Below are 21,912 nucleotides of genomic sequence, written 5' to 3'. Positions count from 1 at the left end.
ACTTACCAGAGACTTTAATTAGAAAATCATTAATTCGAGTTAAATCTGAGGCATCTGCTAGTCTCTGACATACAGGGGCCCACATCCAACTGAGCATCTTCAAGGAGAAATTAGCACATTGGATACTTCTAAATTAAGTCATTGATGAAAAAAAAAAGTGACTAGATCATAAATTACTCTATCCTTGAATCTATTAGTTATCATAGTATTTGAGTGCTTAATGGGCCATTTAATCTATTCTCCACTGGACAAGGGCCAAAAGAGACATTACACTAACCATGGATCGTTTGCTGCCCTGTCTGGCTGCCTTGAAGACTTTTACCAGTTAAAAGTCGTCTCTACTTGTGGAAACCGCGAGGGCTCAGCACCGTGCATCAACATCACAGCCCGTGACATGGCGGGATTGTTGGGGTGTCCTCTGCAGGGCCAGGAGTCGGACTTTGATGATCCTCGTAGGTCCCTTCCAACTCAGTATATTCTGTGACCCTGTGGTTCTGTCACTTTTTGGCTCTGGCTCTGTGATTCAGCGGTTCTGTGAATTTATTTTCTGTCACTCCGGTTCTGCTCCCTCATGGAGCGCTGAGGAGGTGGCGGGGCCGTGCGCGCGCTCCTCCCTCACGAGCCCGCGCGCGCCGCACGGGCGGGAACGCGAGGGCGCCGCACTGCGCATGCTCCAAAGTAACGGGCCGCGCGAGGCTCCCGGCGGAGCCTCCGTGAGCGGCGGCCGCCGTGAGGGCCGGGTTCAGGTGTGGCGGTGAGCGCCGGGACCTCGTTTTGGCCTCCTCTGGTGGCTGTGGCCACCGCCAGAACTGCGGCCGCCGGGAGGGGCGGTGCGAGGCGATGAAGGGCGCGGTCTCGTCCCAGCTCCGCACCGCCTGTGGCGGGCGATGCAATCAGGGGAGCGGTGTATTCCAAGCCCGCCCCTTACGGGCCGTGGTCGGGCGGTGAGAGGCGCGGCCTCCTCCAGCGCCGTCCGGCCGTGTCGGTGGCACCGTGTAGCCGCGGCGGCCGGGCTGAGGCGATGAGGGGCGCGGTCTCCCCAAGCACCGCCCCTTCGGGCCGGGACTGCCGCCCGATTCGCTGCTGCCGTGATGGGCAGGGCGGGGCTGGCGCTCGGCCGCGCCCCCGTGTCTGTGGCGGCCGCCCGAGCGCGGCGGCGGCTGGCGGAAGATGGCGGCGGCCGCGGCAGCGGCGCTGCGGGCCTGGTTCTGGAACGAGCGGTTCTGGCTCCCGCACAACGTGACGTGGGCGGACCTGGCCGGCGAGCCGGGCCCGCCGGGCAGCGGGCTGCAGTACCCACGGGCCGCTCACGTCTTCTCCGCCTTCCCGCTGGCGCTCGGCATCTTCGCCGTGCGGCTGCTCTTCGAGAGGTGAGCGCGGGGCCGCCCCCGGGGCGGTGGGGCCGGGAGGCGCCGGGGTCTGTGAGCACCGGGCCGGGCCGGGGGGCGGCTCGGCGGGGGCTCCCCCGCACCCTGCGGGGCCTCCGCGAGGCCCTTCGTGCGTGGAAAGGGGACATTGTGTAATCCCGGGAATCTGTCGCGGGAGTCGTGTCTGTCGCGACATGCACAAGCCCGTGGGGCTCTGCTGCCCTGGATCTGAGTAACGAGAGGCCCCTCCAGTCCGGCGGTGCTGAGGTAGTGCCAAGAAAAATCCCATCTTTTATACAGGAATTCACTTTTTCTCCTGCTCCTGCCCGGGAGAACCTCGCAGGGTGACGGACGGAGCTGGCGGCAGCGGCTGCTGCTCCGCACTTGGCTTCCGTGTGTGCTTTATTGTACTTTCCCTGAGTTCCTGGATGAGGAAATAGGGCTCGTTCACATGGCCTGATGTATTATTAAATACTCGGTGGCTCTCCCTCGTCTCAGGCACGATGGGTGTGAGTGCGGATCTTCATCTCTGCCCATCAACAGGTGTAAAACGGGATTCCTCATTTACCTGGGCATCCATAAACATGTGAGCTCAGCCCCGGGGCACAGGTAGATCCTGTGTGTGTGGTGTGGATCTGCCACAGCCACGCAGTGTGTGGGTGGCAGAGATATTAATTAGTAAAGCGGCTTACTTAGGAAACCCTTAGGTGAAACGGACCAAGACACCCTGTATTGCTGTGCACGTAGTTCATTAAACATTGATTTAATCTTAAATTTCTGCCTTGAAAGGGCAGAAGTTGGCCAGGTTGAATGGACTTGGAGCAACCTGGATTAGTGAAAATGTCTCAGCCCATGGCAGGGGGTGGGGCTGGGTGAGCTTTAAGGTCCTTTCCGATCCAAACCGTTCCATGATTCCATAGGTATTTTCTAAGCATGAAAAGGGCTGCAGGACTAGAGTGGAAATTGAGTCAGGTTTTTTTCTTTTAGTTTTCTTTAAGAAGTGTGAATTTTCCTGAGCTTTCAGAACTTAAGAGGTGGTTGGGATGAAGTAAAAAGATGGCAAATATAGGAGGAAAATAAGGCAGGTCAGCAGAGAGGTGAGGAATTGAGAGGCTCTGTTTTCTCCATGCTGTCTTTCTGCCCTTAGGAAAAGGCTTCAGAGAACCCAAGAACACCCATGGCACTGCCAAAATCCCATCTCAGCTTGGTGTGTGCTGGTCCTGGCCAAACCTTGGTACTTGCCAGGACATCAGGAAAGGAGGTTGTGAGACACAGTAAAAACTGTATTGTGGGAAGGTTCCTAATCCAGGTGTCAGTCTGGGGATGAGGTGCAGAATATTCTCTTTTTCTGGAGTTGTTGGGGAAGATGCACTACACCTGATGGACACTGTTCCAGGCAGCGTTTACTTTGTCCTGATAATGTCTCCCTGGTTTATGAAATTTCTTTTGTGATGTTAATTTAGGGTGGAGTTAAATGATGATTTAACTCCTGAGCCTGCAGAGCAAAGCTCAGAGGCCGAGGTCTGGTTCCTGAGGGGTCGTTCCTGATCTCAGCTGTGTCTCGGCGGTGTCCCAAAGTGAAAGCAGATTGTGACAGCCCATCTCAGGCAGTTTCTAGTGTGTTTATTTTAAAAGTACATATCTTTGAATAAACTCCTTTCTGTTTCTTCCAGCCACTTTGAACATGTCATAAAAGTTCAGCTTTGTCTCAATAAACTCCTGTGGTGCATTTATCCCAATTCAGGCTTTGATTGTGTCAAATGTCTCTCTTGACACACATTTCACAGTTGGACTTGGTGACTCAGAATGTGAATTACAGACTCGTGCAGCTCTTTTGGTTGAGCTGCTTCTTTTCTCTCTTCTTTTGCAGCTCCTCACTGTGAGGAAGTGCTTTGTGCTACAACATTGACATGTTTCTGTTAGTTAGAATTTCACTAAAAACTACCTTTTACATCATGGCATTGACAAAATAATCATTAGCTTGTCTGTCTGTGGGCAGTTTATGACTGTAGGGGTGAGGCAGGACTCATAGAGGAACGTAAAGACAGTGGAAAGTGAGAGGATGAGGATTGGTTAAATCTTAACACAGCGAAATTGAGAGATTATGGAAATACAAACTCAAAAAGTGCATATTCAATACATCTCACTTTGGAGATTGTTCTTCCTGTAAGAGCTGTACTAAGGAGTCACCAGCCAAACTGGAATGTTCATAAAGAAAGATTTTGCCTTTTTGTGAAGCATAACATGCCTGAGTACTATTTGTTCTAACACATGAGTCTGTGGACTTGAAAATTGGTTTTAAAATCAGTGTGTGTTAACAACTAGTGTGAAAGGGTAGGCTGGGGTGTGAGCTGATCCCTGTTGATAAAGGTTTAATGGAAGCATTTATGTGATGAGAGTTTCTTGCTGGAAGGTGTGGCAGTAAGTTGACCTTGGGTATAGTTCGTTGCCGTTGAGATTTCTATAGAATCATAAAATCATTTAGATTAAAAGAGACCTTTCAAGGCCACCTCACCTCCTCAAAGCAAGGCCAGTGTTCAGGCAGCTCAGGTCACCCGTGGTCTTCTGCTGTTCAGTTTGAATATACGTGAGAATGGAAATTCTGCTGTCTGGGCAGCGTTTTTGTCTATTTTGGAGGTTGTGCAGAACTTTGTCACTGTGGGATTCAGTGCAAAACACATCTGAAAACCTGCTCTGGGACCAAAAATTTCAAGTGTGAGTTCACCATGCTGAGTTTACCTAAATAGCAGGTCAGCTTGGGATTTTCCTGTCTGAGCAGGGGATTCACCACTCACTTCATATTCCACCTGCAAGTTCTCGTGTGAACTTCTGTGCTGCACTTGTGGTATATCCTGTAGGAAAGCAGAGTATAAAGACATTCAATACTTGATATTTTTTACATTTTTGTGGGGGTCTTGCCAAATGTTTCATAACATCAGGACAGGATTTCTGACTGGTGGTCTGGATTATGGCGGAAGCCGTGAGCCTTTGGAGCCAAGCTCAAAGGAAATCACTCCTTCCTTTTTTGTTTTTTAATTATTTTTTTTTAAGCTGTGGGCGTTGAAATGTAGTTTAGCATGTCCAGAGACAGGAGCAGAGCTGGGAAGGGTCTGGAACATGAGGAGAGGCTGAGGGAGCTGGGAAAGGGGCTCAGCCTGGAGAAAAGGAAGTTCAGGGGAGACCTTGTGGCTCTGCAGAACTCCTGACAGGAGGGTCAGGTTGGGCACCAGGAGGAATTTCTTCATGGAAAACGTGGTCAGGCCTTGGAGGGGGCTGCCCAGGGAGGTTTGGAGTCCCCATCCCTGGGGGTGTCCAAGGATGTGGCACTCGGTGCTCTGGGCTGGGGACAAGGAGGGGATCAGGCACAGCTTGGGTTCGATGATCCTGGGGGGATTTTTAACCTCACAGATCCTGGATGGAGACATAGGAAGAACTGGGGCAGCCAGGGAAGCCTGGGCCCACAGTGACTATCACAGTTTGTTTAGTGTTTTCTGAGAGCTGGGTGTTCCTTTGGGATCAGTCACAAGCTGATCTGTAATTCCTCAAGGGAAAACTCCACGACCTGGGACTATTCTTAAACACAGCCACAGATTTTTGTTCCTGAAGCACTAAGTGAGTATTCCTGAGAATAATTACTGTTGGAGCACTTAGAGCCACGATTCTCCTGAATTTTAATATTTCCTTTTAAACACAAGGAGAAATTGTAACAATTGTGGTCGGAAAAAGCAGCATTTTCTGCTTGGTGACACTGGGAGGCTCCTAAATATGTGTAATTTCATCTTAGCTCTCTCTGAAACAATCTCTCTGTGAAAGCAAAATGGTTTTAATGGTTCAAATGTTGTGTCCTTTTCAAAATCAGTTTGAGAAACAGGTTCTTCCTCAAAATAACTGATTAAAAGATACTGAATTTTGCTCCTTTTGCCCACCAACAGGAGAGGAACAATTCACATGTCAGGTAATGCAGACATTTCCCTTGGAGCCCTGAGCCCGTTCTGACACAAACGTGCAGCAAAACCTGGTCATTTGGAATATGTTTATATTTGTTTTAGTTTCAAACCCAGGCCTGTTTCCAGAGTCTGTGCTATAAAATCCAGGAAGAGTTAAATCAGTTTGGAATACACAGAGCATATGGGATGGATGAGATCCCGAGATCAGGGATCTTTCAGACTGAGGGACTTGCATCTTCCTGTCTGTCCTGAAGGAAACAAGCCGCTTTATTTTTCCCCCAAGAAAAAGTTACTTTTAGGGGCTGTGTCACTTGAACTTCCCTTTTTTCTGAGCTATGTGACACCAAGGCCTGTTTTGGAAACAAGATGCTTTGTTTTAGGGCTTCATCTCCAGCATTTCTGTTCACAGCAGACTGCTATCAGTCTATTGTTTTATTGCTGAGGAATGAGAATCTCCCTGGGGAGCACATTCAGATCCTTACAAGCCAAGGGCATTAAGATTTAATTTTTCATTCTGGTGTGCACAGGATGTGGTGTCTTTAGTTACCATGTGGACTAATAAGAGAAATTTCTTCACCTGGGAAGCGGTGGAATGGAGATTTCAAAAGCTTTTTCACCAGGTTTTGCAGGTGGTGACAAATCCAGGTCCTTGTGATTCAGGCAGAGGAAGGAAATAAATATCTTGTTTTAATCCAGCTCTTTCTGGGCAATTCTTGCAGGTTTATTGCCAAGCCATGTGCCATAAACCTTGGCATTCAGGACAGTGGACCTCACAGAGCCCAGCCCAATGCAATTTTAGAGAAAGTGTTTACATCCATCACTAAGGTGAGTCACGCTTCAAATTCCTCCTCCATTCCAAAGGGGATGGAGGCCTGGAAGTGTCTCAGGGGTGGCTTTTTGCTTCCACTTTTTTTGATTGAGATGCATATTTCACACTCTGCTTCCACAAGTGGGCTCGTTCTGGTTTTACTTTGCCTCTGGCAGGTCCTTCTGGTAGCAAAGTAAATTCCTTGTATGGCGGAGCCATGGTTTTGTGCACAGAAGAATCTTCTTTGGGACACAAATGTTCCTCTGATCGACAGGCCTGAGCTGCTTCCTTCAGTTCCCTGCCTTTGGTCCAAGTTGTACAGTGGGGATTCTTGGTTCAACAAGAGATTTCCCAGCATCTTCCACTTTTATTGGGAAAGTGTTCCTCTTTTTCTGGCCCTCAGTTCCTTTTCTGATTTTATTGGTTTTATTGTGAGTCTTCCTCTCATTTTTGCCATTTTCTGTAAACCTGGACAGCAGTTGTCAGTGGAAGGGGATTATTCAGGGAGGTGTTCAGTCAGTGAAGGATGTCCTGATGAAGGGCAGGACATTTAATGGTGGCTGGGGTGTTTCTTTGGGTTGTTTCCTTCTTTCCCTTAAGCCCACAGGCCTACAGATTTACAGAATCCCACTGTACTTTATCCGGCATTGAATAAGTGCAATAGATTTTCATTAAAGATAACAAAATGGAAGGTTTTCTGTTGAGATTTGGTGATGCTGAACCTCATCTACTGGAGCAGATAAAGGGAAAGTTCAAAAAATTTGCCTTGGGGGAACATTGAAGCTTTGAGGCATTTGGAATGATGTGTGAACTGAAAAATCCCCAGAATCTGATGCCCTTTGTTGGGAGAACTTTAATGCAGGGGATGTCCTTGAAATTGATGTTTAGAAAACCCAGGAGGTCACAGGCTGTGCAGAATTTGTCTGGCTGATGAAACCTTTAACTGTCCCAGTGTGCTGTGGGGTTTGGAGGATCAGGCTGGGGGTGGTCCTGGTGCAGGGGAAGGATTTCACCGCTGCTCTGAGCTGGGAGCTCTGGATTCCCCTTGGAGGCAGGTGCTTTCCCCACCATTAAATCCCAGGAAGCTGCTGAGAGATGTGTGGTGGATTGACAGGACAGTCGTGGTCTCAATGCTGAAAATCAAATTAGTCTGATTTTGATTTTCAGCCGGATGAACTGATGATTTTTTATTAAATCAACATTCTGCATAGCTTTTGTGGTTGGTATGTAACTCAAACAGTAAAATGTGTTTATCGTCTTTCAGTGGTAGAGCTCCCTGGCAGAATTGGTCTGAATTATCTCACTCCTGGGCTATTATAGAGGGAGCTACCAGGTTAGGTTCACTTTGATAAATCCATTTGTGTTCATTCAGACAGGTGGAGAGCAGGGATATATTATATCTATATTTGTCATTGAAGTCCTTCAGTCTTCAAATATATTTTCATTTATAAATTTTGATAACAGAAATAACACAATTTCTACAGTGTCCTTATGGAATATACAAATATGTGCTGTGTTAAACCAACTCTTACTTTAAAGTTTCCCTGTCCTTGCTGTGAGTAGCAAATCAAGCTTTGCTCCCGAGTTCTGGGCTGTTTGAATTGATGTGCAGCTTTAACAGGTAGCACAGAACATTTTAACAGCTCCTCCCCAAATTATCAGACCGAACAGTCACATCCTTTGTCTTAATGTGCTGTCAGCTGATGAAATAGGTGAGGAAATGCTCAACCAAAACCATTCTGAGTAATTAAGTAATTAGTGGCTTATGAAGGTTAAACCTGAACGACCATTTGTGGCAATGGGTTCTTGCTTCCAGACTCTGTGGTCCCTTCTTGGTGTGTTTTTTGTTATCTGTGCATTATTTCTGTCATAGTGCAGGACTGAAAGTAGCTTGAGGAGTGGGAGAAATGACATTTGTTTCATTTTCCTTCAGTCTCCAGATGGAAAAAGGTTAGAAGGCTTGTCCAAGCAGCTGGACTGGGATGTCCGAAAGATCCAGCGCTGGTTTCGGCATCGGAGGAACCAGGACAAACCCACCACCCTCACTAAATTTTGTGAGAGCATGTATGTTTGTGCAGAGGGGCTTCATCTTAGAGCTCTAGCTGGGCCTGGGGGCAGTGCTCTGCCAGACCAGAGCCAAATTCCTGTACAAGCAAACAGGGCAGTTAAAGGCGCTTTTGAAATTCTAAAATATTTTGTGAGCATGCCTGAGAGACCAGAACGGGGTACAGGGGTCAGTGCTGGGCAGCTTTAGACACTGGGCCAGGTCCTTTGTGGCACTTGAGAGTGTGTCCATGTGTCCATGTCTGTGTGTCCCTGTGTCTGTGTCTATGTCTGTGTGCCTGTGTGTCCATGTCTGTGTGTCCGTGTCCATGTCTCTGCCTGTGTGTCCTTGGCCCTGTCTGTGTGTCCCTGTCCCCCTGTCCGTGTGTCCCCATGCCCACACTGGCTGTGAATCCCCTGGGACACTCCTGCAGGCCCCATTCCCACCCAGAGCTCATTCCCATTCCCACTTTCTGGCTTTCCCAGTCCCAGACACTCCTTGGCTTCCTTTTCTTCTCTTCAGCCCATTCTTTGTTCCCATTCCCTCCAAGCTCCTGCAGTTTTCTCTGTAGTGCAGTAGAACCTCAGCATTTTTTCCTGACTTGTTTCTCCTCTGCTGGTTTCTTTCCTTTCCAGTAACTTTCAATTCCTCCCCCAGTATGGTTTTGTCTACCTAAAGCCACAAGGTAAGAGGGAAAAATACATACATTAGGATATCTCTGGGTGACAACAGCTTTGCTTGTTGTTATCTTGTTATCTCCTAAATATGGAATGATGCATGTTCACCTTGAGTTTCAAACCTGGCTGTTGATGCAAACCCAAGTGTAGTGTGAAAACTCTTCAATAGGTTTATGTTACCTGAAATGTTTAGAAATGAAGGTGGCTGAAGGCTTTTCAGGTGTCAGATTTTGTCAGATTTTTCCCAATTATTTAAATTAATTTTACAAATGCTAATCAAAACCTGATTCTATGTCCTAAGTTTATTTTTTACTTCTTTTTCCAGGTGGAGATTTACATTTTATTTCAGTATATTTTTTTATGGAATCAGGTTTCTCTGGACGGTGAGTTGCTCTGTCACCCATGCTGTTGTTCTGTGTGGTTGCAGTGGAATGATCCCTGATTTGGGCTCCTGGGGGTTCTGTTCAAGACCTTCTTTACACTGTAGGGAAGCTTCTGTACGGATCATTCGTTTTGGAAATAATAGAAAATTATTTGACGTGTTACCCCAGAATGTTGGAAAAAACAAGGTGGGTTTTGGGTTTTCTTTGCTATGGAGAGCTGCTCCTTTTTATCTCTTTCCCTCTTGAAGGGGATACAGGTTCATCTCCTTGGCTCTTTATTATTATTAGAGCTGTTTGATTATTCTAGAAATTTCCATTGCAGCAGAACTCGTATTGACAGCAAAAATTAGACTTTAAATCACTAGGGTTTTTTACAGTAAATGTAGTTTGAATGGCAGAATAAAAGTAACATTTTAGTGAGGCCATGTCAGGTGACTTTAGGTGCTGGGGAGGAAAACACCCAGTACAAACTGGGGTTTTATATAATATTTATATATAATAAAAACCTAACTATTCCCTTTAGGCACCCTGGTTTTGGGACACACGACAGTGCTGGTACAACTACCCTTTCCAGGTATGAGAGAAACACCTCCTAAATTCCAACTTTTTGGACAATTTTAGTTTTTATTTTTGTCATTGATACTGGATTAAAACTCTGCCATTTATTCTTTGTGCCTTTGCATCCTGGTTAGGTTTGGCAGCAGCAGGGTTTCCTCACATACATCTGACTCAGTTACGTTATGTTTATTTGCTGCCGAGATCGTTAAAGTGGGATGGAAAAGGAGGAAGGGAAAAAAGTGATTTTTATGTAAATTTTGAATTATTTTCTATTGTAACTGTGCTTTCTCTGTCTGTTTTCCAGCCTCTAACATCCAGGCTTTATTATTACTATATCTTGGAGCTGGCCTTCTACTGGTCCCTCATGTTTTCTCAGTTTACAGACATTAAACGGAAGGTGAGATGACCCAGAATTGCATAAACCACTCAACAGCTATAATGAAAACAATAATAATAGGTAGGACTAACAAAAAATGGGAGTGTGCCTGGCCAGGAAAGCCAAAATGTAGTGATAATTATGTTTTCTTCCTCATTTACACCTTTGTGAGCCCTGAGAAAAAGGGAGGAGCAAGGCTGACCTGGTGTATCCTTGAGTTCCTTTCACCTTCCAGGGGACAGAGCAGCTTCACTCAATGCCTCCCAATCAAAAGTTAACAAATCATTGCCTAAAAATAGACTTAACTGGAAGGCTTGCAAGAAAATGAGCTGCTCAAAGCAGTACCTTGCTGAAGCTGCTGAGGAAAAGGCAAATGCTAAGGAGCTAATAAATGGGATTTTGAAAGGAATTTCTCATCTGTGTGAGGAGCAGATGATGAGTGGTTGTAGTTGCTCAGATCTAGTTCTGTCATGCTGCGTTCCAGCATTTGGTTATTGTTGCTGTTGGAGAACAGTCCCCACTAAATCCTGGCTTATCGCTTCCTTTACATGAGCTGCAAAGCAGCAAATTATCCCAATTTTTGCACTCGCTGTTAAAAAACAAGTTTACCCAGGCTTTTTGTGCTGAAATATGAGCAGGTGGTGCACTGTGGAATACAGTGGAGCTGCAGACAGGGAGTGATGAACAACCTCTGGGACTGTGTTTGTAATATTTCATTTTGACTTTAACAAGTGGATGACATTCCCCGCGGCAGCTGGGTGAGGTACAGGGAGCCAGGGGCTGAAGTGCAAACCAGCCCTGAATATTGTGCATTGTAAACATTTTTTGTTCTTCCTGCTGAGTTTACCTGGTGTTCTGTGCCTGCTCTGCCCTGGCAGGGTTTGGTCACTGACAGTAGTAGCAGCACTTAAATGTGTCCCAGGAGCTGAGGGGACTTCAGTGTGTCTGAAAACCAGAAGGAGATAAAAATAAGGGTCACCTTGTCCTCTGAATCTCATCTGTGGGGTCTGCAGGTACAGTTGTGTGTGTGCCAGAGAGACTGTGCTGATCCCTGAGCGGGCAGAGCTCTGACTTCAGCAGCACCAAAGCTGAGAGATCTTTCTGGAAGCTTCTGTGGCGATGGTGGGAGTGTGATGAGCTGTGATTGCTGTAGAGTCACAGCCTGAACTGAAGGAATCCTGTGACCTCAGTGACTCAGTTGGGTGGCTCTGTTCCAAACTTTTGCATTTGTGTGACAACCAAAGAATCTTCATTTGTGCTTTTCCTGTTTCCAGGACTTCCTGATCATGTTCGTCCATCATCTGGCCACGATTGGACTGATCACGTTCTCGTACATGAATAACATGGTGCGGGTTGGAACTCTGGTGCTGTGCCTCCACGATGCTTCAGATTTCCTCTTGGAGGTGAATTTCCTTTCAAATCTTTGCATCCTTAATGCTGGTGTGATCTCAGGGGAACAAGCAAGCTGACATTCCCCTCCTTGATAAACTGCTTTAAATGTGCCATGAAATTCGTGCTGCTGATCCTGCCTTGTCAGCTTGTCCTCCAAACTGTTTGGGTGCTGAGAGTCACAAAACCATGGAATGGTTTGGGTTGGAAGGAACCTTAAGGATCACCCAGTTCCAGTATCCCAGGTTGCTCCTGTCCCATCCAGCCTGGCCTTGGACATTTCCAGGGATGGGGCAGCCACAGCTTCTCTGGGTAGCCTGTGCCAGGGCCTCCCCACCCTGTCAGACAGGGTGATTGTATCCTCTGGCAGTTTGAAGCCATTCTCCCTTGTCCTGTCACTCCAGCCATTGTAAATAGTCCCTCCCATTATTCTTGTAGGACCATATAAATAACAGTGTAAAAATAGTAATACAATGTAATAATCCCTCTTTGTTCCAAACTGTACAAATGTGATGGAGAATTTTTGCAGCTTTCCAGAGGGGTAATTCCAAGAGTGCACAAAGGGAATAATATTTGCATGTTTATTGTCTCTTGTAGGCTGCAAAACTGGCCAATTATGCCAAGTACCAACGTCTGTGTGATGCTTTCTTCATGCTCTTTGGGGTCGTGTTCATCGTGACCCGCCTGGGCATTTACCCTTTCTGGTAAGCACCTGGAGCTGGGAGCTCCTGGTTGTTCTCCCAATCCTTTCAGCAGAGCCTTTGTTTTAGGCTTTTCTCAAGCATCCCAGCTGTCCCTCGAGGCAGCCTGAAGCAGCACATGGCCCCAGTGCTGTTTGGGGCAGGAGGTTTGAGCAGACACATGAAGAAATCTCTGCCCAGTCAGCTGAGGGACTGGGGGAAGATCCCAGAGTCCCATCACAGCTGCCCCTCCCCTGCTGCAGTGATGGCAGAGTCAGCCAGAATTGCTCTGAGAGGCTTGAAGGATTCTTTGCTTCTCTGAAGAAGTTCTAGAAATAATTACTGTGTGTGAGGAACAGTCTCTTGAGGTCATTTTTGCTTGTGTTTGGCTTAGTCATCACTGCAGTTTCTGATTCTTACGACACTTCTGTCCTGTCCTTGTGTCGTGACTATTCAGAGCCTGAAATAGGTCTGGGTTTTCTTGGGAGGTAAAACCCTGGATAAATAGCTTAGAGAGAATCATCCCATAATGAGATTCCCTCTCACCTCGGTAGGTCAGACCTGGAGCAGTGCTTTGGTTAATGAGCTGTTGTCCATTTATTGTGTGTGGTGGCAATTTGATTACACCATTTTACTGCCTGCATTTATTTCCTTGGCCATGGCCACCTGGCATTCCCATTGTTTCTGGGTGCCTGCTAGGCAGCAACAATCCTTTCATTTTAGCATCAGGGTTGCGGTTAAAGCTCTTGCTTATTTTCCAGTAAACGCACCAAAGGACTCTGGATGAAGAAGAGCTTTAATTCCTATTTCTTCATAGGCTCCTCCCAGGGACAAAATAGAGATTTGTTTTAGCAGCTGCTCTCTGTCGTGAGGGGATGCTCTTGCCTCACACCAGTGCTCAGCATCCTGTAAATCTTTAATGTGTTTTCCACTGGCTGCAATGTCACTCCTCAGCTTTGTAGAGGAATCTGGCAAGCTGCAGCAGCACTGCAGACCCTGCACGTGTAATCTCTTCCCTAATTAGTAAAGTAAAACATCAGCAGATCTCTGGAATTGCATTTAATTATTTCATAAACCTGCTAGGAGTTAAATACTTCTGCAGCTGCCTTTTGGGGGATTTTGCTTCTTGTTTGAGAGGCCTGTTTTGTTTTTCTTGTGTTAAAAGCTGTGTGAAATTAATGTGGTTGTTAAAGGTCTCTCCATACCTCTCTGCATCATAAAATCTAAAGTGTTTATTAAATTGCTGAAGGACTGGTAATAACTCCCAGCAACAAGAACAGCAAAACAGTAATGAAAGAAACACAAGGCTTGGGCCATAAAGCAGTTTTGAGTTTTCCAGCCTGGCTGGAGGAATCTATAAAACTCTGAGGGAAGAGAAGAGCACCCGGGGAGGGAGGGAGGGAGGCCTTCTGGGGACAAAATTCCTTCCTGATCCCAGACTCCTTGAGGTTGGAAAAGCCCTCCAAGACCACAGAGTCCAGCCTGTGACCGATCCCCACCGGAGCAGTGAGTGCCATGTCCAGCTGTTCCTTGGGCACTTCCAGAGATGGGGGCTCCAAACCTCCCTGGGCAGCCCCTTCCAGTGCCTCACCACCCTTTCCATGAAGAAATTCCTGCTGATGTCCAACCTGAACCTTCCCTGGCACATCCCTCTTGTCCTGTTGTTACCCAGGAGCAGAGCCTGACAGCCCCCCCAGCTGCCCCCTCCTGCCAGGGAGTTGTGCAGAGCCAGAAGGGCCCCTCTGAGCCCCCTTTCCCCAGCTGTTCCAGCTCTGGACACTCTCCAGCCCCTCAATATCTCCCTGCTGTGAGGGCCCAGAACTGGCCACAGCCTCACAGAGGGACAATCCCTGCCCTGCTCCTGTGCCCACCCTAGTTTTGATATGATTTTGATCTTTAAATCTGAGTGAAAGCTGCCCAAGCAGGAAGGTGTTAACAGTTGTTTTGGTGACCAGAGCAGCCTGACATCACTTCCTGTGAAGTTGTTATAAATAAATGCTTGTGCTTTGGAGAAGAAAATTGGCAGCAGATCCGTGCGTGTAACCAAATTGCAGCACATTCACATGTTCTGTTTTGTTGCTCAGTTCAAATGCTCCTAATGAGCTTTACTCAGTCTCCTGACTCTGGCAGGAGCAGAGCGGCAGATGCTCAGTGAGACACAAACTGTTGTGCATCTGGCCTGGCACCTCCAGTCAGAGCTGAGCACAGCTGATGTGAAATGTGTTTCTGGATCTCTTTCAGGATTTTGAACACAACCCTGTTTGAAAGCTGGGAGTTGATCGGTCCCTACCCTTCCTGGTGGCTGTTCAACGGGCTCCTGGTGACCTTGCAGGTCTTGCACGTCATCTGGTCCTACCTCATCATCCGCACGGCCTCCAAGGCCCTGGTGAGGGGCAAGGTAAGCCTGAGGGAGGCTTCTGGCTCCTCCTTCCTACAAGCCCCATTAAGAAATCGTGAGAAATTGAGCTTTTCAGTGAGGGCCTGTGTTGGTTCTTAAGGGACTTGCATCAAGAGTTCACAAAAATGGTGGTTTTTCACCTTGATTGCTCTGCACTTGGGAGTTCCCACATGTGTTCAAGGGCAGGGAGTCTCTTCTGGGCATACAGGGGAATAACTCCATTTTCCAGTACATTCAAATGTCCTAAAATGGCAATTGTGACACTTTTGTTGTGCACTCTGGAGTTTAAGGTGGTAGCAGGCTCTCTTTTGGACAACAGGATGAACATACAGGATGTTTCCCAACGTCAGCTGGTCCTTGGGATGTGCTGGGGACTGTGCTGCTTCGCTGGCTTCTGTCTGCCAGTGCAGGCACTGAGCTGAGGGAAAGGGTTCCCAGGGATTCAGTGGGGTTTGCTGGTTGTCAGAAATCACAGAATGGCTGGACAGGGCTTGGAGCAACCTGGGATAGTGGAAGGTGTCCCTGCCCATGGCAGGGGGTGGGACAAGATGAGCTTTAAGGTCCTTCCCACCCAATCCATTCCATGATTCTATGAAACCAGCAAAAAGTCTGATTTAGTAGCACAAATGCTTTCTCCTATCAGATATCGGTATTCTGATCTGGGTTTCTCTGATGGCTCTGCATTATTTTGTATTTGACTTCAGCTGCCCCTACCCATGGAACGTGGCCTTGAAAAATATAAATATTCTGGTTGACTCTGGGGGCAAGCAGGTTTCAGGGTATGAGCTCTTCATCTGTTCCCCACAGCTGCTGCTACAAATGCCTGATTTTCATTCTCTGCAGCTGTTTCTGTATCCTGAGTTCTACACCTTTTCCCTTTCCTTGGTTCTCTCCTGTCCAGGTGACCTAGCCAGAGAAAGGACTCTAAGCTCTGTCTTCTTCATTCTTTTCTCCTTTTCTCTGTGCCAGATTGGAGCTGGACAGTTTCACCCTGTGCATGTAAGTGTGACCTGTGTTTCTGTTTGTTCACTGAAACACGTCTGTGTCGAGGCCCCAAGACAAAAGCAGAGCCCTGGTGCCTTCTCCTTCTCTCCCTGGTCCTGACAGGGTGCTAAAATACTGCTTTTTCCAAAGGTCAGAGCATTGTCCTGGGGTCTGTTCTCACCTGCTGTCACCTGCCTGCACAACCTTCACTTTGTGCTTTTACACACCCACACACTCCAGTTTCTGTCTTTGCTCCCCATCAGCACCACACTGAGGGGAGAGGGCAGGAGGAATTTACTCCTTTTTGTGAAAAGGAGTGAACAGCCACTTCTCCCCCAAGAACAGAAAAAATGTCAAGGGATTTCTGCTTCCTTCCAGTGACCCTTTGAACTTCCAATATAGCAGGAGATTGTGGAAAGATAGCAAAAGTTCTGGCAACAGGCAGAAGCCAGGACATCCAAAAAGCTCCTGGAGATCATTAACTTCACCTGGCTTCCAGCCAGATCTTCCCTGGAGTTCAACCACTTCCTGCTGCTGCAGAGCCCTAACCCTGACTCCGGGAGAGCAGAGTAGAGTGAAATCCTGGAACCCTTGGAAAGCTGCAAGCCAGAGTGCTGGCACATGGGGTTACTGAGGCTGCAGAGGGAGGGGAGTGAGGAGCTGTCTTGGGCAGAGCAGGGGCTGCTCTCCAGGCCCAGCTCACACTGGGGAGGTTTGCTCTGGCACCTGCCACCACCCCAGGTGTGTGTTTGCACTTGGGGCTGGGTTTATGGGCTCTTCCTCTCCCCTCCTGCTGGCAAGGTTCAAAATCCCACGTGCAAGTCAAACGGAGCTGGATTTGCAGCAGTCTCTGAACTAAAGCATGCTCTGTAGGCAGATCTGGATCCCTGGGCTGAGGCTGCTGCTGTTCTGAGCAGGTGTTTGCTGAATCAGACACTGCCTTTGTTCTCCATCCCTGTCCAAACAGGCTCCTGCTCCTAAATGAGATCTCCCAGATGAAGCACAGGCTGTGGAAGTGGAGGTGCTCTGTTGGAGCAGTGATGTGATAAATAAAGTTGCTTAATTTTTAAAATAGCAAAGCTGCTCCCTGTAGGACAAAATGTTCTCTCTCAAACTGACACATTCCTGGTTTTTGTCGTTGGACCCACTTGTGATCATGGCATGAGAAATTTTTGATTCAAAACAAATGGTTTAGAAAAATGGCCTATAACTGATCTAGAGAGGAGCCCTTGGAAGACAAGAACAACGCCAGATCTGTAAAATCATCTGATCTGGTGAGAACAAGAGTGAAGTGCTTTCACAGATACACAGAATATTTGGAAAATGGAGCTCATCTTTCTAAATTGTCTTTTTCAGTGACTGTGTCTTGCTCCTAATGTGATGACAGGCCCCTTCTTGGGAGCTTGAACTGAGCCAGGCTCAGATGTAGGAGGTAGATGTGAGTGAAGGTGGTTCATCGCAGGGACACAACCTTCTAACTGCTGGTTTTTGTCAATTTTTCAACTCCCCTTCTCCTCTCCCACTCCCCAATTCCACTGGCATTGTTTAGGTATCCAAGGATGACCGCAGTGACGTGGAGAGCAGCTCTGAGGAGGAGGATGTGACTTCCAACAGCACAAAAGGAATTTTCAGCACTTCCAGTAACGGTTCCAACCGCCTGAACGGCCACGTGGCCGGCGGCCAGTGGACAGGAGAGGAGTAAGGCCCTGGGCTGGCCTCGAGCAAACACGAACTTCTCTTTCAATATCTAGTTGTGTTGAGCTCCACATTCCCAAGTGATCTTTAATCAAAAACCCCTTCCCCAGAAACCTCCAGCAGACCCGAAACAGGCACAGCCCTGACCAGTCAGAGGCTTTGCACGGCACAAGGGATGAAGCCAATGACCGGGGCAAAAACAAAGCTGCAGATTTCACTTCAAGCCATTTTGTACTTCAGAAGTACAAGGAAACACCCCTGAGCCCTGTTGATATTTGCAGAGGTGTCTTTGTTTGTGACAAACTGGCTTTTACTGGGATCAGCTCGAGGCAGAGCAGGTTTGGACCGCGGGGTTTGGTGCCACTCAGCGACGGTTCACTCCCAGCAGGTGCAGCAGCTCTTGATGCACTCCAGAAGCCACTCCAGAGCACAGAGAACACAGGTTCCACATCCCAGCTGCCCTGGGTGAGGCAGAGACTCTGCTCCCAGCTGAGCTTTGAACTGTGCTAACCCAGAACCACTGCTCTGCCTCGCCCCAGGCTGCTGGGGAGGTCCCAGCTGCTCATCTCTGCTGTCACCAGGGACCAGGCCAGCGTCTGCTGCCTCTTTTGGTGCTGCAAACCCCTCTGAAGTCTTGACCAAAGCCTTCTGCAGGGGGGTGGGGGGGTGGTTTATTGCCCCTGAGACAACCAGCATAATCCAGGCATTTTAAATTGTTTTCTTCCTGTTGCAAATTGTGGGTTTGAAGACTTCTCTAGACCTACTGGATTCAGTTGGCTAAGCTGGGATCAGAGGGAGGATCAGAACTGGTGGGCTGGGTTGAATTCTCCAAAAAATGAGATGTTTTGGTCCTGTACTCTGAGACAAGTGATTGTTGCTGCTCTGATGTTAGAGCTGCGGAGGAACCCAGGGCTGGAAGAGCAGCCACACTGTGGGCTTTGCTTCTCTTTTTTTTACTCAATGGTACTTGGGGGCAATGGAACGGTCAATCAGGAGCTGAATTTTGGAAACTTCTCAAAGTTGTTACCATTTTATACTGTTGTTTACTCTTATCTCCAATTAAAAGTTGCTTCAGAAACTTGGGGTGATGTGTTTCATCTTGAAGAAATAGAACAGAGGACAGCATGGGTTCCTTGGCTGTCTCTGAGCTCCTGCACTGCTGCCAGGACAGGAGAAACAACTTTTTGGAAGAACAGAAGCAATGGACTCATGGGATGCATCCCTGCCTATGGAAGGGGGGTGGAACAGAATGACCTTTAAGCCCAGACCAGTTTATGATTTGGGGGACACCACACATCACCACACTGGCCACTTTGACACGGGTTTTATTGCACTCCATCTGCCTCCCCCAGCCCAGGGGGGACAGGGAAGGTGGGGCTGGGGGCTCCCAGGACAGGCTCAGCTCCAGGGCCGGTCCCAGGTCCCAGCACAGGCTCAGCTCTCAGGCCCAGGCGTGTTCTCCCGCTGGCGGCGGTGCTGGAGCATCCTCTGCACACGGACACTGCACAGGTAGCCGGCGTACACCGTCAGCAGCATCATGGAGCCCGGGAAAGCCTTGTAGCCAAAGTCTGCCAGCTGCTTTCTGGACACCATGGCTGCACCTGCGAGAGAGAGACACAATCCCGGGATGGTCAGCATTGGAAGGGACCTCAGGATCATGCAGTCCAACCCCCCGTGTTCAGGCAGGGTCACCCAGAGCAGCTGACACTGGAGGGTGTCCAGGTGTCTCCAGAAAGGAAGAATCCCATGACTCCATGGGCAGCTGTTCCAGTGCTCTGCCCCCCTCCATGGAAAGTTCTTCCTCACGTTGAGGTGAAACTTCTTGTGGTTTAGTTGATGACTCTTGCTCTTTGTCCTGTTTCTGGGCATCACCAAAAAGTGATCATCCTCTGACCCCTTGGAGATATTTATTTTTATTAATAAGATCCCCTCTCAGTCTTCTCTCCAGACTAACCAGGCCCAGCTCCCACAGTCTCCCCTCAGAGAGATGCTCCAGATCCCTCAACATCTTTGTGGCCTGCACTGGACCATGTCCAGCAGCTCCTTGTCTGTCCTGATGTGAGGAGCCCAGCACTGGATGCTCACTCTGGCCCAGGGGCAGGATCCCCTCCCTGACCTGCTGGCCATCTCTTCCCCGTGCATTCCAGGACCCCACTGGTACTTGGGGCTATTCCTCCGCAGGTGCAGGATCCCACACTTGCTCCTGCTGACCTTCATTAGGTTATTCTAATAAATCATTAAGTTTTTCTTTGCCCCAGCCGATGGAGGCCCTGCTGGACGGCAGCACAGCATCAGCCACTGCCGCACGTTTCGTACCATCACCAGACCCGCTCAGGGTGCTTCCGTCCTTTCACCCAGGTCGGTCACGGACACGGTCGGTCCCTGGTGAGCTCACTGACCACCGGCCCGCAAGAAGGCGGCGGGGAGCGGGGCCGGGAGCGCGGATTCGCGGGTCCCGTCCATCATCCCATCCCGTCCGTTCCGGTCTCTCCGGACTCCCCGCTCTCGTCCCATCCCATTCCACCCCATCCCATCCCGTCCCATCCCGTCCGTTCCGGTCCCTCCGGCCTCACCGCTCCCGTCCCATCCCGGTCCGTTCCGGTCCTTCCGGACTCCCCGCTCCCGTCCCATCCCATCCCGTCCGGCCCAGTCCGGACTCCCCGCTCTCATCCCATCCCATCCCGTCCCATCCCGTCCGTTCCGGTCCCTCCGGCCTCACCGCTCCGCTCCCGCTCCGCCGTTCTCCCGGCCCTCGTCACGTGGCGCGGAGCGATCACGTGCTTCGTGTCGTCACGTGTGCCGCGGTCACGTGTGGCCCCGGCGAGCGCGGGAAGCGCGCGGTGCCCGCAGCGCCCCCTGGCCGCGGCCCCGCCGCTCTCTCCCCTCAGGGGCCGCTCCCGCCGCCGTCGGGTTCCTCGGCCTCCCTGCACGACAGAACCCGCGGGCCTTCCTTTCTGAGGTGCGGCACTGGGAGCCCACAAGGAACAGTCCTTGGCCACGCGTGGATGGGGCCGAGGCTCTCCGGGCCGTGCTGCAGCCCTGAGGCTCGGCGGCGCGGTGCCATCCCGACGGGCACGGTGGCTTCACAACGGTTCTGGTGCCGTCCTGAGGGTCCCAGTGCCTCCCTGAGAGTCCCAGTAGTTTGCTGAGGGTCCTAGTGCCATTCCAAGGGCCCTGGTGCCAGCCCAGAGCCTCCTTCCCAACAGGCCGCGTTCCCCCAGGTCCCCTCCTGTCCCCCGCTGAGGCAGCTGCTCCCCTCCCGGAGCTCCTTTCCAGCCTTTGAGCTCTGCTGTCCCAGCCCTGCTCTGTCTGGGGCTCCCTCAAGCTCCAAAGCTGCAGGGTTACTCTTTCTCTCCTCCTCATCCTTCTTTCCCCCAGCAGCAGCTCCCAGGGTTGCAGCACTGGGATGTGCTGAGCCTGCAGAACATAATTCCAAATGGCAAAGGGGAGACTTTTTATAGCTCGGGACATCCAGCTCCAGTGTGGTGTGTTTAAAAGAGAGACATTGTTGGAGACCTGGGACCCTCAGCAAGGGTCTGCAGTGATTTGGGTGCTTCAGGGTCAAAGAAACATGAACAAGAGGGATGGACAAAGCATTTCCATTGCAGAGGAGCTCTCAGCTTAACACGAATCTCTGCTGGATTCTGCTGCAGGTGCTGACAGGAGTTTGTGTGAGGGAGCAGAGCCCAGGGACCCTCTCTCCTGCATGAGCTTTGTATCCAAACACTTGGATTCCTTGAAGCCCTTGAAGACAAAGAGAACTAGAAGTGGTGCCAGCCCTGCAGGAACACGCTGGACTTCCTTTATCCTTCCTCCAAGCTCAATAAAGCTCCTCGGCAGAGGAAGCTGTGTTGGCTCCCCCCACACGACAGTTCTGCTGAATTTAAAGGTCGCAGAGTGCCTGCTGAGAAAACGTGGCTAATAAAAGGCACAGAAACAAGTGCAGTGCCAACAGATTAAATTCCCCTTGTAAGACACCGAGCAGAGGGTTCAGAGCCCTGGAAAGGTCACTCAGTATGGGGCTCCTTTAAAGACACACAGGGAGAATGCGAGTCTGGGAAAAGCAGCTGGGAAGAGATGAATAAAATCTCACAGCGTGTCCTGGGAAGCCCCAAACGTCAGAGGAAGGGAGGCCTGGGGTGTGTGGGGCACAGTGCAGTCCTGGCCTGGCTCCTGCTGGCCCCAGGTGAGGACTCTGGAGCCGGCTCAATGTTGCAATCCCAACCCACCATAGTCCCACGGCCAAATTTTAATCCTGGAACCGTTGCTGAGACAAAGCAAGTGGGACACTGTGTGACGCTGGGGCTAAAGAAGGACCTACAGGGACGTTCTTGCTGTTTCTGGGACAGCACAGGAGGGTGCAGAGCCAGGAGGGAACGGGCAGTGCCCTGTTCTGAGCACTCAGCAAGTCCAGCAGGCACCAACCCAGCAACAGTGATGCACTGGAGAGCATCTCCTATCTCCTCTCCATGTTTATTGTTATTTCAAAGGAACATAGCTAGTTAGAGACCCCTTGGCTGTGGGATTTGAATGGGGAGAACAGGGAGCCTTGCAGCATTCCAGCCTTCCAGCCCAGGTAGGATCAGTGACTGCTGGACACTCTGGC

The 21,912-nt window shown here is 49.6% G+C and overlaps 3 protein-coding genes across 3 annotated transcripts in view; 1 reads left to right on the top strand and 2 right to left on the bottom strand.

Moving 5' to 3' along the window:
* ATF1 (activating transcription factor 1) overlaps window positions 1-21,912 on the bottom strand; it is a 450,302-nt gene that overhangs the window by 129,299 nt on the left and 299,091 nt on the right. The window lies entirely within an intron of this gene.
* CERS5 (ceramide synthase 5) lies at window positions 1,111-18,384 on the top strand. Its single transcript, XM_030967195.1, has 10 exons — window positions 1,111-1,370; window positions 6,034-6,139; window positions 8,056-8,186; window positions 9,169-9,226; window positions 9,750-9,800; window positions 10,089-10,181; window positions 11,435-11,563; window positions 12,147-12,253; window positions 14,471-14,627; window positions 17,161-18,384. The coding sequence occupies exons 1-10, from the start codon at window positions 1,171-1,173 to the stop codon at window positions 17,311-17,313; spliced, it is 1,185 nt and encodes a 394-aa protein (XP_030823055.1). The 5' UTR covers window positions 1,111-1,170; the 3' UTR covers window positions 17,314-18,384.
* Window positions 18,621-20,095, bottom strand: LOC115914605 (cytochrome c oxidase assembly protein COX14 homolog). The gene is made up of 2 exons (XM_030967214.1): window positions 20,026-20,095; window positions 18,621-18,907 (listed from the first exon to the last, which is right to left on the bottom strand). The coding sequence occupies exon 2, from the start codon at window positions 18,897-18,899 to the stop codon at window positions 18,741-18,743; it is 159 nt and encodes a 52-aa protein (XP_030823074.1). The 5' UTR covers window positions 18,900-18,907; window positions 20,026-20,095; the 3' UTR covers window positions 18,621-18,740.

This window comes from Camarhynchus parvulus, chromosome 29, assembly GCF_901933205.1.
Source record: "Camarhynchus parvulus chromosome 29, STF_HiC, whole genome shotgun sequence".
In the NCBI taxonomy this organism is placed as follows: domain Eukaryota; kingdom Metazoa; phylum Chordata; class Aves; order Passeriformes; family Thraupidae; genus Camarhynchus; species Camarhynchus parvulus.
Note: the sequence above shows the minus strand (reverse complement) of the source record. Positions and strands in the feature narration are given on the sequence as shown.

What these genes read in the sequence shown, in the direction of transcription:
- LOC115914605 (XM_030967214.1), bottom strand. Translation starts at nt 18,899, where the DNA reads ATGGTGTCCAGAAAGCAGCTGGCAGACTTTGGCTACAAGGCTTTCCCG.
- CERS5 (XM_030967195.1), top strand. Translation starts at nt 1,171, where the DNA reads ATGGCGGCGGCCGCGGCAGCGGCGCTGCGGGCCTGGTTCTGGAACGAG. An exon ending in TGTTTACATCCATCACTAAG is followed by an intron (nt 6,140 to 8,055) that starts GTGAGTCACGCT and finishes ATTTTCCTTCAG; the next exon opens with TCTCCAGATGGAAAAAGGTT. An exon ending in TTACAGACATTAAACGGAAG is followed by an intron (nt 10,182 to 11,434) that starts GTGAGATGACCC and finishes TCCTGTTTCCAG; the next exon opens with GACTTCCTGATCATGTTCGT.